This window comes from Tasmannia lanceolata, unplaced genomic scaffold (assembly GCF_043159265.1).
Source record: "Tasmannia lanceolata isolate RefF3 unplaced genomic scaffold, GAP_Taslan_0.1 ptg000006l, whole genome shotgun sequence".
Lineage (NCBI taxonomy): Eukaryota > Viridiplantae > Streptophyta > Magnoliopsida > Canellales > Winteraceae > Tasmannia > Tasmannia lanceolata.
The window spans coordinates 4,512,328-4,528,870 of NW_027518683.1; the positions used below are offsets into that span (position 1 = coordinate 4,512,328).

Sequence of the window (16,543 nt, forward strand, 5' to 3'; positions counted from 1 at the left end):
GCCCTTTGTCCAAGAAGAAACCTTCGTTATTCGGTCAAAATTGAAACTATGCTACTCAATGGTTTTAAAAAGGTAGGTTTTTAAGGTCTTTAAAAACAGCTATGCTTTTTTTTTATAGTAGCACCAATGTAAAAAGGTTTATTATTGGTGTGCTGATTTTGATAACAGCACTCCACTTTTGCTAAATTCAACACACCTAGTTTTTTATAGTGACACCTTGTTATTCTATCCAATTTTGAAGAACTAATGTTTTTATGGTCAGTCAAGCTTGGTTCATTCTGATTGTAAGTCTTGTAGAATTTTAAGTCCTTTAGCAGTTTTGCAAGTTGTGATCGTGTGGAACATCCTTAAGGCTCTGTTTCTTTTAATGTAAAATGGACGTGAAAAAAAATTTATGCTCATTTTTAGAGTAAAAATGGGCATAAAACAAATTTTATTCTCATTTTAAGTGTAAAAATGCGTGTAAAATTTGTTTTTGCACCAATTTTATGTCAAGAGAAACGGAGCATTAAGTAAAAAATGAGCTTGAAACTTAAGATATTTAACATCTTCTACATGGAAACTGTAATTGAACTGCACAAATTTGATGAGTTGTTTGCCCCGCTTGGGGCAAATTCCTGGCTCCGCCCCTGTTTGCCAGTCACCATATCCCGCACAATACTCATTAGTTGCTGCTCATCTCATTTTCTTTTCCTTCCAATTTTTTTTCTCCAAATCTTCATTTCTTATTTCAGTTGAGGTTTGTCACTGGATTAGCAACTCTTTTATGTAGAGGGCTAAATTTTCTTTGAATGCGTGCATGAGCGAGTAATTTCATCTCATCTCAATGACGTTCAATATCTAAAATCGACCATACATTCAATATCTAAAATCGACCATAAAGGCTCGCACAACGATGCTTGAGTCACAGCCACCTCTTTGAGATACATCGGCTTTTATAAGTTCGTTCGTTGCACATCAACAAGCGGCAACTTCGTCGGCAATCATTAGCAGTCCGTAGCTGACATTCGAGGCAATGATCTGTTATGATCCATTGGTTTTTATAAGCTCTATTCGTGGAACATCAACAAAGAAATGTCTTCTTCGGCAATCAATATCAGTTCTCATCATCAGCAACATCGGTCACCATCATCAAAGGATCTTCATTGTCGACTTTCTACATTGTGCATTGAATTGACTGATTTTGATTACATTTGTAATATAGGGACTTCAGATTTTGAGGACATTTGTAACGTGGGAAATTCTATTGTAATCAAACGTATCGTCATTTTCCATCCACATACGTTTGAGGGGGCATGCTAAGATATGTTAGATCTCACCGTTGGATTGGATTGGTGGTAGATTAGGCAAGTAGATTAGAAGAGGTAACCTAGAGTGATTAGGAAAGTGGGTTAGATTAGGTATTTCTATCTTTCATCTCTTTCTACACGTACTCCCTATCTTTATATGTTTATCTTTTGAGTGTTCTACATAAACACTCGTTAGACACTGTAGATCCACTGCCCTGCTTCACCAGCAATTCCATAGAAAGAAAAATCTAAAAACCTCAAACAATTTACTTGGGTTCCCCTCAGAGCCAACAGAGCTATTGTTTGACTTTCCTGGTTGGCCACGGCTATCTGTGGTCTGGTTCCTGTGACCTTGAAACGCCTCATCTTCTTCTTCAGAAAAGAAAAGAAAAGAGAGAACCCAAAAAGAGGAGGATGCTGTTGAGGTTTATCCGAGCTTCTCTTATTGTTTCCATGGTTATCCTCTTACAAAAAACCATTGGCCATTTCAAAGGCTGGAATTTGCATCTGATTCAACCGTTGGAGGTTCAAAATCTTGTGCATTGGATGTTTCTATTTTGATAATCTTTCAGAGCTGATTACATTGCTCCCTTGATTCAAGCACTTTCGAAATTCTGTATTTTCCTGTGCATAGTCCAATCGTTGGATAGGATAATTCTATGTTTTGGGTATTTCTGGATTAAGTATAAGAAGTTAAGGCCAGAAGTAGAAGAAGGCGTCTATAGCACAGGGGATTCTTCAGGTTTTCCAATGGTTCTTGTTCAGATTCCAATGTGCAATGAGAGAGAGGTAATAGATCCAGTCCATTCCCTTCAAACTTTGCTTGAATGTCTCTCCTTTTTTTGCTTTCTGCTTATGGGTTGGTGTCTGTCTGCCCTTTTTCAAGATTGGAGCCTTATTGATTTGTAAAGAAAACCAGATGAGCTGTGATATCTACTGATGAAACAGTGATTTCTTGTTCTATTTTGAGAATTTAACATGAAAATTTTATTCATAGACAGCAACGCTTACAAAGGCAGACAAGGTCTCCCCCACCATAAAACACAGAAACATCCAAAACCAAAAAAGTACCTAGATACATGATGCAGGTGAAATTAGCAGTAAACTCCTCTCAAAAGTCCTTAAGTTTGTCCAAATTTCCAACAAGTGAAAGTTGCAAGACTGTTGTTTTGTCTTTGAAAATTTCTGGAAACAAGCACATAAAAATGGTCAAGAATCACTTTCATCTTGGACTGAACTAGTCCATGGCCATAATTTCTGAAGCTACAGTAACATACAATTATCCTTACTCTTTCACAAGACTTTAATCGAGCATCATGCATGCATGAGAAAAGCCATTGATAAGTAGTCATACCCTCGCTTCATTCAATTCCAACTGTATCACTCAAACCCCTTGCTTTCAATTGCAATTAAAGTGCATGGAAACCTTGGGCATAAGTAGTAATTGCTAATGGATAAGTCATCATCCAACTCAAGTAATCAAACAACATGCACATAAGGAAACAGAGCAAATATACTGGTAGGGGTCCACCTAACCCCAGCTTACCGATAAAAAAAAAGAGCTACAGAGCTGAACTTATGCTTGAAAAGAGGTCTCGGTTGAGATGCATGTAGTAAAGTGTTGGTTAGAACTACGGTTTAATCAAGTGAAGACATTGAAAATGAGCTAGGTGAGCTTGAAGGTGAATTCTACTTCCCAATTCAAAAGGAAAAATTCACAGATTCTATTCAAAGTTCAAACTAGCTTGCCCATGAATCCAACTAATAAAGGCCACGGATCAAACGGTTTAAATGCCAGGCGTAAATTGTTGTCTGTCTTCAATTGAGAAAAGCCATTCCAAGTAAAATTTAATTAGAGCTCCCTATTCTAGTAAGAAATAATATAATCACAAGGGGTTTAATGCTTTAAAAATCACTTGTGCTCTGGATCATCTAATCATATACTGTAACATATCAAGCCTATAATCATTCCAAGTTTTCACATTTCAATGTCTTGGATGTTTGTGTTCATGCTGTATTGCTTGTTATGCTGTCATTGTTGTTGCTGAAATGGATATGATTACATGGCATTTAGGTATATGCACAATCGATCTCAGCTGTCTGTCAGTTAGATTGGCCAAGGGAGAAACTGCTAATTCAGGTCGTAGATGATTCAGACGATGAAAATATACAGGTACTAATTAAAACTGAGGTTTCCTCTTGGGGTCAAAAAGGGGTGAACATACTCTATAGGCATCGGCTCATCAGGACTGGCTACAAAGCAGGCAATCTTAAGTCTGCCATGGCTTGTGACTATGTGAAGGACTAAGAATTCGTTGCCATATTCGATGCAGACTTCCAGCCCAATCCCAACTTCCTAAAACAAACTATACCATTTTTTAAGGTATCCCAAAATTCTTTCCTCGTAAATTAGTCTTATCATGAACCATCTCTTAAAGATATTACCATTTGCTGTTGCAGGGCAATCCCGAACTGGGTCTTGTCCAGGCCCGCTGGTCTTTCGTGAACAAAGACGAGAATTTGCTCACAAGGCTCCAGAACATCAATCTATGTTTCCATTTTGAGGTGGAGCAGCAAGTTAATGGTGTATTTCTGAATTTCTTTGGATTCAATGGGACTGCAGGCATATGGCGAATTAAAGCTCTCGAGGATTCTGGACGTTGGGTTGAGAGAACAACTGTTGAGGATATGGATATTGCTGTCCGTGCACATTTGAATGGATGGAAATTCATCTTTCTCAATGATGTCAAGGTAAGCTTACTCAGCAGTGAAACTATAAGTCTTGTTATACAACTATAGTTGTGCTTAATCCTGTGATTGGATCAGGTCCGTTGTGAACTTCCAGAATCTTATGAAGCATACAAGAAACAACAACACCGTTGGCATTCCGGGCCAATGCAACTCTTCCGCTTGTGCCTTCCTGATGTCTTAAAATCGAAGGTATTTGAAGCTTCATTTCTCTTAATTTAGAATTTAGAGCTTTCCAAGTTGTTTTGATGAGGTGCTTAAATTGGTTTTCTGTCTCCACATGGAAGAAGGCCAACTTGATTTTTCTGTTTTTTCTTCTAAGGAAATTGATACTCCCCTTCTATTCATTCACATTGTTCTGCATTATCCTTCCACTGACAATGTTCATCCCGGAGGCTAAATTACCAGTCTGGGTGATGAGTTACATACCGGTTTTTATGTCTCTACTGAACATCCTCCTAGCCCAGAAATCGTTTCCTTTCGTAGTGCCTTATCTCATGTTTGAGAACACAATGTCTCTAACAAAATTCAATGCTATGGTTTCGGGCCTTTTTCAGTTGGGGAGTGCTTATGAGTGGGTTGTGACAAAGAAGGCGGGGAGGTCATTGGAACCTGATTTATTAGCAGTAGATGAGAAAGAATCAAAGGCTATAAACCAACCACAGGTACACAAACATTCTTCCAAATCTGATTTAGAAATATTGAACAAATTAAGGGAACAAGAAGAAGTTCCATTGGTCAAGAAGAGTAATCGCCTCCACAGGAAGGAGCTAGCACTTGCTTTTCTTCTTCTTACGGCAGTTGCGAGGAGTCTGTTATCAGCTCATGGTATCCATTTCTATGTCTTGTTGTTTCAAGGAGTGTCATTTCTTCTTTTAGGGCTAGAATTGATTGGGCAGTAGATAAGCTGGCATGAAATGATCGGATTTTTTTTCGTTTCATGTTTTGTGGTCTATAGACAACTAGTTTGGGACAAAGGCTTAGTTGAGTTGAGTTTTGTGGTCTATACACAATTGAGATCTAAGACTATAAAAGAGCTATTTACTGAAGTGTTGAATTGACTTGTAGTTACAGCTTTTCTTTCTTGGTCTTTTAGCATCAAATTTCATCACAGCTGGGGACAATTATGCAGATGAGCATATAACAGACTTCTGTTGGATGCAAAGGAGAAACCAACAATCTCTCTCTCTCTCTCTCTCTCTCTCTCTCTCTCTCTCTCTCTCTCTCTCTCTCTCTCTCTATATATATATATATATATATATATATATATATATATATATATATATATATATATATATATATATATATATATATGAGGAAAAGGTTGTGCGCTCAAACGCGCCAAGCTTAGGTGCGCTCAAGTGCACCAAACTCATGTGGGACCACTTTGTTAGGATGATCCAAAGCATTCATTTGAAAGGCCCTTACATAGATGGGGTATGTACCAAAAATTAGCTCCATAGGATCATCCTAACCCATCCATTTGTGGAGGTCAAAATGGACAAACTCTGTTTGTCCACAAATCTGCCCATTTTTTCCCTCCATTTTTGGAGGGGTTAGGATGATTCAATGGACCTGATTTTTGGTACACACCCTATCTATGATGGGGCCTTGAAAATGAATGGTTTGGATCAGCACAAAAATGTGGGACCCATGTGATTTGGCACTCGAGCATACAATCCTTTTCCTCTCTCTCTCTCTCTCTCTCTCTCTCTCTCTCTCTCTCTCTCTCTCTCTATATATATATATATATATATATATATATATATATATATATATATATAATATAGGGTGTGCCCAAAAAATCAGCTTCATAGGATTATCCTAACCCTTCAAACCGTGGAGGCAAAAAATGGACAAATTTTGTGAGGGTCTATACACGTCCATTTTACCTCCACAAATTGTAGGGTTGGGATGATCCTATGGAGCTGATTTTTTGTGGACACCCTATCTATGTGAGGACCAATCAAATGAATGATTTGGATCACCCAAACAATATGCCCTCTACTGCATTTTAAGCTAGTGTGTAGATAACTTATCTATACTAGTGTGTAGAAACCGTTTTCTCATATATATACTGAGAGGTAAATCATATATTTGTATTTATTCATTAGAGTTAAATGAGAAAGAATCTGTTCTTCCATAGTGGCAAACAAGATGTTTGAAGCTATAAGTTTCTTGTGAATAGTTTTAACAGTCTTTGGAAAGGGACTCAAGATTTTGAGATGGAATTTGGTCAAGTGCCCCAAGGAAAATAGGCTCTAGAGGATGGATGAATTTTGTATCTTTGGCCCTTTCAGAGGGAAAAAATTGTATCTTTGTTCTTTCTCAACAAGTTGCAGGGAGTCAATTATGCCAGAAATTGGTGGTAGAACTATTTAACAAGTGTGAAGTGTAATTAGGTGAACTGCAGAAACACCAGTTCACACAAACCAAATGGTTTTGCTAAAAGAAAGGCCACTATTTAGAGAAGGGAGCTGAACTGTACAAATGAGCTGTATTTTATGCCCTGTTCATTGGCAATTAGAATTCCAAATGAACTGTACAAACCATTTTACATTACAGAGAGGGTATGCAAGCCTGGAGCGAAATTGTTGGGGAGGGGGTCGGTCCTCGTAACACTCCATGTGTTATGCCCTGTTCATTGGCAATTAGAATTCCAAATGAACTGTACAAACCATTTTACATTACAGAGAGGGTATGCAAGCCTGGAGCGAAATTGTTGGGGAGGGGGTCGGTCCTCGTAACACTCCATGTGTGTCCTTCCAATGATGCCTGGTTCATAATTAGTTAAGCAGGATCACTTCGAGTGCACAAAACATGAGCATTACTAACCTAACAACTGTGCAATTTGCCTAAATCAAATTCAATCATTCTCGAGGAGTACTAGGTTAACTGATCTGAAGACAAACATATGGTCGATAATATTTCATTGCATAGAGATAGAGCTAAGAGAAAAACATGAGGTAAATGATGAAGGGCAAAAGCATGATAATATACAAGAATGGCAAGAAATAAATTCCTTCTTCTTGCTATTGGAATCCATTTTACCTATCAAATATACAGAAAAGACATATACATAAAAAAGGCAACAGATGCATCCTGTAAAGGGATTCATTTATACCACTAGGATATCCACTCCACAGACAGAAAAACGTTATATCATTACCTAACTGGTTCTTACAAGATCGGACCGATTTTGGACAACATGGTCTCACAATCAGACTGATGGAAAGAATTCGACGAAACTGAAAGGTAGGGAGTACAATTCTTCCTTTCCGATATCGATCTTAAACGAATGGAACCTATCCCACCAATGATAACCTCTATCTTTCCTTGTTGGGCTGTCTTTTTTAGGCAGGGTGCTGTCCAAAGAATGCTGCAAGGCCTGCACCAAACGCTTCTGAAGAGAATATATAAGGCTCCAACATTTGGTGCTGGAATCGAAGCAAAAAAGGCTCCAAATTTTCCTGGAATGGCCGAATGTATTGCAATTTAAACCAGGTTCTGAACACATGGCAAGATGCAAATCAGCTCAGATAGTCCCAATATTCTGCTTCATCAGATCACGCACATTAGATATCCTTGTAGTCAAATTGTAACTCAAAAGTATACAGCAATTAACAGTGTAGCTCATACATCTGACAGTGTATGACCAAGGACTCTGGACTCTTCTGGTATCCAATTCTTCTAGCTGAAAAACTCATTCTCCAGCCGTACAAAATCGGGGCAAAGTTACATATTCATGAGGAATTTCGTGGAAAGCCAATTTGCCGCTCACTTTTGCAGGATAGAACAGGCACCAATCTCACCTTTTAGCAGATTTTGTCTTATTCATTTAATTCATTCTAGGTGCTGTTCGCTCCTGCAAAAGTGAACCACGAGATTGCCTAGCTAATCCCATTGATAAATATAGGGAAATGATATCAGCACAACCATATTTTGATATTTTCACTAATGCATCTAATCTTTTAGCATTTAACGAGCTTTACAAAAGTTATTACAGATCCCAAAAAGCTCTCACAAAACCAATTAAAAAAGAAAAGACAAAGTGGGTCTGTGCAAATATTAAAACATGGGTGTGCTGATATATAGTGTATAATATGTCAGTCGTAACCATCCCCACCTAGGATAATGCAACGGTGATAAGTGAGGCCCACCTATTGTAAATCAGTGTGTACACATTATACAAAAAAGTGGTCAAATCTCGATCATGGACCATTATTGTTGTAGAAGAACTATCATGATCGGTATTTGGTTTTTATATTCTTATCTTTTTCATTTGAATCGAGACTTTATAATAATCGGGTTGTTTAATGTGTCATGTTGTGGTTGTTCATCTTGTTGTGTTCTTTAAAAGTTTAAGCCACAAAATAATATGACAAAGGATACAAAGACAAATTATTTTTGGATTGTTCCAAACTTCCATCATAATGTTGCCTTGTGTATCAAAGTAGGGGTAGAAGAAAAACATTTATCCCAGACAATTTATGAGGGAAATGATATGATTATGGCTCAATTAGAAGGATATCGTCGTAAAACAGATTTTTTATGTCAAATTTCGGAAATTCTGAAATTTCGGCCGAAATAAATGACCATTTCGGTTTTGTGTGGTTTCGGTGTCGGTCTCCACCGAAATCCGAAATTTCGGTCGAAATTTAAAACCATGATTTGTTTAGTCATTGATATGGAAGTAAAATGAAGTGTTCCTAATGTATTTGCCATAATATCAATCTAGAGGAATGATAGATGAAGGGGGCCCTTGCATAAAGAGCCCGAAAAGGGCCCTAGATTGGATCCACATCATTAAGTGCAATGGTATGGCCTCTTATCCCTTTTAAATAGGCTCCAATATTAGCACTACCATGTTTTGATAAATGCACTAACTCACCTTGTATTTTCCTTTTTAATTGGCCTCTGACTTTCTGAAAGCTTCTAGGGAATTGCAATAAAACTTTGACAGCTGGTTAAGAAAAGACAAAATGAGTGTGTGCAATTATCAAAATATGGTAGTGCATATATCCGTAGCCTTTAAATATTGCTATATTTATTTAGTGGGAAATCATATTTCCACCTACTTTCCCAGCATTTCCAAGTTCCAACCCTTTTTCCTGAAAATTAGCCATTTCCAGGAAGAAACAGAGAAAAGGCTCGGGAAATGCATCAAATTTTATTTAAAGACAAATAAAATGGGGGTAGAAATAAATTCCCTTATTTCCAATATTAACTATAGATGGGATGATAGATGCAAGGGCGCCCTTGCAAAAAGTGCCGGAAAAGGGCTCTTGATTGGATCCACATCATTAAGTGCAGCAGATTTAAATCCGTTGAGAAAGTAAAATCATTGGCACTTAATGACATGGATCCAATCAAGGGCCCTTTTCCCATTAAGTGTAGCAGATTTATATCCGTTGAGAAAGTAAAATCATTGACACTCAATGACAGGGATCCAATCAAGGGCCCTTAATGTTAGTGTATGACCAACTCCGTAGGATTATCCAAACCATGGACGGCTTGGATCATCCTATGTTGTGGACGGGCCTTAATGTTACTGTAGGACCACAGGATGATCCAAACCATTCATTTGATGGGCCAACCCTTTTGGGGGCACAACCCATTTACGTTATGGCCAATCAAATGGATGGCTCGGATCATACTACGGTCTGGACGGTACACTTCATTTTCAAAAATATGGGTGGGGCCTAAATTGGGCCTTAATGTTACTGTACGAACCACACCATAGGAGGATCCAAACCATGGACGGCTTGGATCATCCTATGTTGTGGACGGTACGCTTCAATTTGAAAAAATATCGGTGGGGCCTACGATTGGGCCTTAATGTTACTGTACGACCAACTCCATAGGATTATCCAAACCATGGATGGCTTGGATCGTCCTATGTTGTGGACGGGCCTTAATGTTACTTTACGACCAACTCCATAGGATGATCCGAGCCGTCCATTTGATGGGCCACAATGTAAATAGGTTGTGCCCCAAAAATCATTTCCATAGGATGATCACAACCCTACAATCTATAGAGTTTGCATAAGATGTAGTTTCTATATAGATCGGAGGGCTAGGATCAGCCTATGAAAATGATATTTTGGGACGCAACCTATTTACGTTTATGGCCCATCAAATGGACGGTTTGAATTATCCTATGGTGTGGCATGGGCGGGGCCTACGTTGTTCAAAGATGGGCCCACCATTCCACCAGCGGTTTCTGTTGGGCCCACCAACTGTTCCTGTTGTGTGTGTGGAGAGAGAGAGAGAGACCGGTCAAACGGTAGGAAAGTGACATATACTTAAATCCTAACGTTTAACGTTAGCCAGCCGTGGGGGAAGGAATATCAGCGCCCTACTTTTACCCTTTTTAAAATCTCTCAATTTCCTTTTGATCAACCCATATGAGAAAAGCAACACTATCAAACTTTATTCGTATACTGATGGAGATAATGACAGAGAGGAGAATTCTATCCCTTCCCAAACCCCCAAAAATCTCATGTTATCTGGTAGGGGGGTTTAATTAGAAATTATAGCCAATAGAATGACATTGGGAGTTTGGGACCAAAATATGTTGTCCCCCCACTCTACAATTATGAACAAGGAGACCCACTAGCTAGTGTATATTTAAATCAACCAAACCATATAATATGTGATCCTTCATGTAACACATCATCTCTTCTCGGTCCTCGAACTGGAAAGGGATGTCATTGACTCCATGAGCCCTAGATCCCCAACATTTCCACATGGGCACATAAATGACATTTAAAATCAAGGAAGTTTAACAGTGGTGACTTCCTATACAGCCAAAGAACTCTAGATTCTTTATTATTATTTTTTTATAGCACAATTAGGAAACCAAATGTTTACAAGATGGGTTATTCCTTTTTCTCACTCAGGCAAGAAAAGATATTCTAAAATTTCCCCTTTTTACACACAAAAAGATAACCTAAACCAACCCTATTCAATTTTTACTTAGCGGACCTTCAATTTATGATAATATTACCTCTAAATTAATCACAATTATATCATGGGCAGTGATAAAAATCGACTCCCTATGTGTCTATCTCTCTCCTCTTTCTCTCTCTAACCCAGAGGAGAGAGAAACACACATGGGGAGTCGATTTATCACTCCCCCTTATATCATTCCCCCATAAATTATTGAAAGAAAGAAAATTTTTTCCATCAGAAAGGTTTTTCTTCCAATCCAAGCAGGGCCTGAAGAAGTTAAGAACCCTAGATTTAGAAGATTGATTTATGTAATAATTAGTCAATTGAGAAATCATAATGATCTTTGAAAACATTAATGTCCATCTGGTATTTAGTCTAGTGGATCTTGCACATCATCCAGCCAAAGAGTAAAGCAAGAAATTATAAATCTACTGTCAAATATCTGTCTTTGAATGATCTGAACCGTTCATCTGATTTTACTCGCTCTGGCCCAAAAGAATACTCAGCAGTAACATTCAATAATGTGTACTGTTTTCGTTGAATTTGAACCGTTGCGTTGTTTGTTATCGTGGACTATCCATGATTGGGCCCACCATAGGAATCTTCCAAGTAATCTGACCGTACACTAAAAATTTAGCCCCACTTGTTTTAGTATCTGACACCTGCTCTCTTTTAAATTTCAAAAGCGACAAATGAGCTGTACGACACAATGAACCAAGTCAAACAAAGAGAGAAGGGTGTACACAACCAAAACAAGAGGGGTGTAAATATCAGCGACCCTGGAAAGTAAATAGTAAAGGCTAAAAAGTAGAAAGGAGAATGTTTCAGAGAAGCAGCAGCCTTTGGTTTACTCCCATGCCCAAATGAGTGCACTTACTGCCGCATGTCACGTGTAGTTATTACAACGTGGTAAGAGAAGAATGATGTGGGGCCAGTGGTGGGACCCACCCAACCCCGTGGCTTTCTTTTTCGTCGTCACGGAATCTCACGCTTCGGTAGGCAATAGAAAACACGCCCTTCCATGCAGTTTTTCCACGTGTCCAATGGGAGCTTGCCACGTGGAAAGCTTACCAGCTTCAAAGCAAAATGTGCTTCCTTTCAAAGGTGGTGAGATGTACACTGTGCAAAGGAATATACACAGTAAAAATGAAGAAAGAATGAAATTTGAGAGAGTTATAGCAAGTTGTTGGTTGGGGGCCCTGCTTAGACAAAAGATGTGATGTGTTTTGTGCTTAGAAAAAAGAGACCTGTGCTCATTTCACCTCCTCTATTTCTCTTTCACACCTATCTTCTTCTTCTGCTTCTTTACATGCCATCTCTCTGTTCACACCAGCTGGAAACAAAAACTTAAGACCCATAGTTTCTTCTTTTTTTTCTTCCTCTACTTTTACTTCTTAGGGAGAAGTAGATGGGGAATTGCCAGGCTGCGGATTCAGCGACTGTGGTGATACAACACCATGGAGGGAAAGTAGAGAGGTTGTATTGGCCGATTACCGCGAGAGAAGTGATGAGAAGTAACCCGGGTCATTACGTCGCGCTAGTTACTCTATGTCGACAGGAGGAAGAGAAGCGTGAGAACAACGGTATACGTTTCACGCGCGTGAAGCTTCTACGGCCCAAGGATATGCTTCTTCTGGGCCAAGTTTATCGGCTAGTAACCGCTCAAGGTCGGTTTGATCCTTCTTTTGTATTTGTTCTTCATGGGTATTGCTTTCTTGGATGTGTTCTTTCAAGTAAGGAGTTTTGTTTACTTACCTGTTTTTTGGGTTGTAGAGGTTATGAAAGGATTGTGGGCGAAGAAGTATGCGAGGATGAAGAAAAACCAGTCGGAATCGATCAAGAAGCGAGAGAGGGAGAGGGAGCCGAAAAGTTTAGAATCTGTAACAGAAGCAAAGTCTGAAATGGAGGTGAATCAGGTAAACCTCCTGTCTGAGTGTGTCAGAAAATTTGGTCTGGTTTAGTCCATGTAACTCTCTCAACACTTGGTAACCTAATGTTCCATGAAAAAAGAAATCTCATGGTCGCCAAACATGGCCTTCATGTTGACATATATTTGGGTCTGATATGCGAGGGAGAGTAAGAGGCTTAACTAGATTTAAGGCCCTGTTTGTTTTGGATTTTAAGAACCGATTGTCAGTCCAAAACTGATTGTTGGACTCAAAATTAAGGCCCTGTTTAATTTAGGTTAACCTATTGCGAGTCCATAACCTATTATTATTGGACTCAAAATTACGGTTAATTCTGAGTCCAATAATAGGTAATTTTGAGTCCAATAATAGGTTTTGGAGTCACAATTGGTGGTCATAATCTAAAACAAACAAGGTGTAAACGTAAATTTGAGCCCAACAATCAGTTTTGGACTCTGTAATCGGTTCTCAAAACCCAAAACAAACAGAGCCTAAATATCAGAGACTTGAGCATTGCAATGGATTGAAATCTGAATTCAGCAAAGGCTTTTCAAGTGACTGTTAACACCATTCATAACACACCTACTGTCAAACATTTCAGGAGGAAAACCAAGATAGGCATCAACCAAAGCCAAAACTGTCAGGTTCAAGATCATCACGACACTGGCGTCCCTCCTTACACAGTATTTCAGAGCTTGGAAGCTGATGAGAAAGGCTTTTGAGAATGATTATAACAGATGAACAGGCAGGTGAAGAGAGAGAGATTACTGCAATTGAAAAGGTTATCCTTTCTAAATTGTTCGAGCTTAGAAATAAATAAGACATCATGGAGGTGACTAGAATTCTCAGTGATTCCAAAGTACTGTCAAGGAGAAGTTCTGCATTTGAAGAGTTCACTGGAATAGAATCCTTGTATAGCAAAAAAAAAAAAAAATGTGTTTGATGTTGTAATCAACTACTGTTTTGGAATGAAATTAAATTCAGCTTTATGATATATATCAAACAGATGCAAACTGCACTTCAAATTGATTTTTCTGGTATGGGTTAGTTGTGTCAGTACATTACGGATAGATGAGTGGAAATTCAGACCATATAGAAACCAACTCTAAGACTGCCAACATTTTGTTTCACAATCAATTCATACATGAATAAACAATGCCAAGTTTTGTAAAATTTCATATACTTGTGAAGGTTTAGAAGGGAGTGGAATAGCAGCTTCTGATAATTTCCATGTATTATGTTCTCCTTTAAGGCCATGTTGGCAGCCATGAAATTTTGGAATATTGGTTTATCAAGTGGTGGAAGAGGGGCAAGGAGGGTGGGAGAGGGAGAGAATTGAGAGGGCATGAGTGAAGAGTGGGTGAGAATAGGATGCAAACAGGGAAAAGAAATATTATATTCAGAATAGAGTTTAAGTTTTCCTTATTTTTCAGCCACTTCGCATCAAATCCTGGCTCATGTCCTCTGAATTCTCGCCCTCGCCCACCCTCCTTACTCCTCTCTCCGGTGTTTAAAAACTCCTTGACTCAACAAGGAACTCGTTCGAGTCGACTCCTTTTCGCCTTGGCCGTATTCCGCGTGACACCACATCCGCATTCCGCGTTTTGCACCACAGAGTCAATAAACTCCATTGACTCTCCCGAGTTATGACTGCGTCGATCGCGTCAACCACATTCTTGGAGGCGTCCGCGCCGAGTCGACAAGGATTTTCTTTGGCCGCATTCCGCGTCACATCCGCGTTTTTAAACACTGCCTCTCTCAACACTTGGTAAACTAATATTCCATGAAAATAGAAATCATGGTTGCCAAACAACGCATAAGTGTCATTCTTCAACTCAGGTCAAAGAAACTTGGCTTTTAAAGTAAAGAGGCTGACAAGTCTTCCGAAAAAAATTAACACTCTGTAGGATATTCAAGGTAGATGATTTCAGCGGGAGATTTGCCTTCTCTGTGGTATATGTGGTTGCCTTCAACATGATCAAGAAACGCCACTAAAATTTTGAGGTATCCACCTCAAGCCAAAACAAAGAAATTCATAACTAATTTGGAGAGAGAGGGACGTTGGTCAGTAAGAAAAACGAAAAAAGAAATCTAGCTGTAATTTGGTTTGGAAATCTCAGTCAGTAAGGAAAAAAAATTTCCCCTGAAAAATGAGAACAAGATGATAATAGAGACGGAAGAGCGAGAAAGTGAGATGAAGTAGGTAACTTTCTCTTAAATTTCTGTCCATTCTCTATAGGTAAGTTCTTTCCTCTTTTCCTCCCGTCTTCAATGTTCTCTTTTTCTTGTTCTTTAACTCTCATCTTCAATGTTCTCTTCTTCTTGTTCTTCTTTTTCTCTATCATTCAAATTATTACAGGATCTGTTGGTTGAGAGCTCCCCTTTTGTCCATTTAAGGACAATGAAAAGTGTATAAGGGTTAGTGTACTTACCGTTAGAGCTTGTAACTTTCATTTCCATACCTACAAAATCTGCTTTGTTATTTTTAAGGGATTGGCATGGGGATTATCTCCTGGTCCAACACGGCAAAACATATAGTATTTTAATGCCAAACTTGCATATGGTGTGTTGGCCAAGTCTGGCAGATCCAATAGAAAACTAGACTGTCCATTTAGGACTATCTATGCAACAAGCAATCTGTTGTGCAGATGTCTTGTGTTCTGCTATTGACTCATCAGGACTAATGTGCGCAATGCACACCGGGTTGAGGTAGGGTTGTAAGGGTTAGCATACCGCTGTCATGGTTTCCAGGGCAGCGCTTCGGAAAGAAAATTTAATTTTCAATTTGCATTATAAGGGTATTTCGGTAATTCTTGACATAGTGGCGTTTATGTATAAACCGCATATTAGGGTTTCATGTGAAAGAATTTTCCTGGGCGTTTCTTGGTTGAGAGGAAAGGAAGAAAATAGAGTTTGTAACCACAATCGAAATAGTGAAACTCTCTTTTCCTGTGGACTTAAGCACACAGTCTTACCATGTAAATCTTATGTTTTCTTGCATTTTGTGATTGTATTTCTTACACCTTATCTTGTCATTGATTGCACATTGAGTTTGATCCTATTTTGAGAGATTAGCGATCTCTCGGTTATCAACAAAGTCCAACAGAAAACTATTGGTTAATTATTTGTAAACTAACTCACACTAATCCAGCTAGCTACCTTGGTGAAATTTAGATGAACTTATACAGAGAAGAGCTCAAACCTATTAATCGGAACAAAACTAGGTCCTAAGAAGTTCTTTGATGCTCATCCATGTTAGGTTGGACTTAGGGATGCTCATCCATGTTGCATAGTTTGGGTGCGAGTATCATTCTCACAAGGGTGAGGGATAGATGGGGATGGAAACCTATGCTATTTGGATACTTCAATATGACATGTTGCTTGTACCAGATGTGTACTGCATATGCATGAAGGATTGCCAACATACAGAAGGAACAAATTAATGCACTTATAGCACTTGTTTTTAGCAATTCCACCCCATAGTCTCTTTTTTGTGTTTTTAATAGAATGATTGAGATGCCTCTCTCTCTCTCTCTCTCTCTCTCTCTCTCTCACACACACACACACACACACACAACGGAAACCATAGGAAACCCCAAAAACCCCACAAGTCTCCATCTCCAGTCCTCCCCCTCCTACCATTCC

General features: G+C 38.8%; 1 protein-coding gene and 1 pseudogene across 2 annotated transcripts; both read left to right on the forward strand.

Annotated features, from left to right (window-relative positions):
• Positions 1-1,498: 1,498 nt before the first annotated feature.
• LOC143879352 (xyloglucan glycosyltransferase 4-like) lies at positions 1,499-7,760 on the forward strand (annotated as a pseudogene). Its single transcript, XR_013251205.1, has 6 exons — positions 1,499-2,078; positions 3,364-3,672; positions 3,750-4,040; positions 4,116-4,229; positions 4,595-4,702; positions 7,399-7,760. The product of XR_013251205.1 is annotated as a xyloglucan glycosyltransferase 4-like (transcript).
• Positions 7,761-12,168: 4,408 nt separating this feature from the next.
• LOC143878254 (D-ribose-binding periplasmic protein) lies at positions 12,169-13,892 on the forward strand. Its single transcript, XM_077380554.1, has 3 exons — positions 12,169-12,658; positions 12,765-12,907; positions 13,500-13,892. The coding sequence occupies exons 1-3, from the start codon at positions 12,400-12,402 to the stop codon at positions 13,602-13,604; spliced, it is 507 nt and encodes a 168-aa protein (XP_077236669.1). The 5' UTR covers positions 12,169-12,399; the 3' UTR covers positions 13,605-13,892.
• Positions 13,893-16,543: the final 2,651 nt, after the last annotated feature.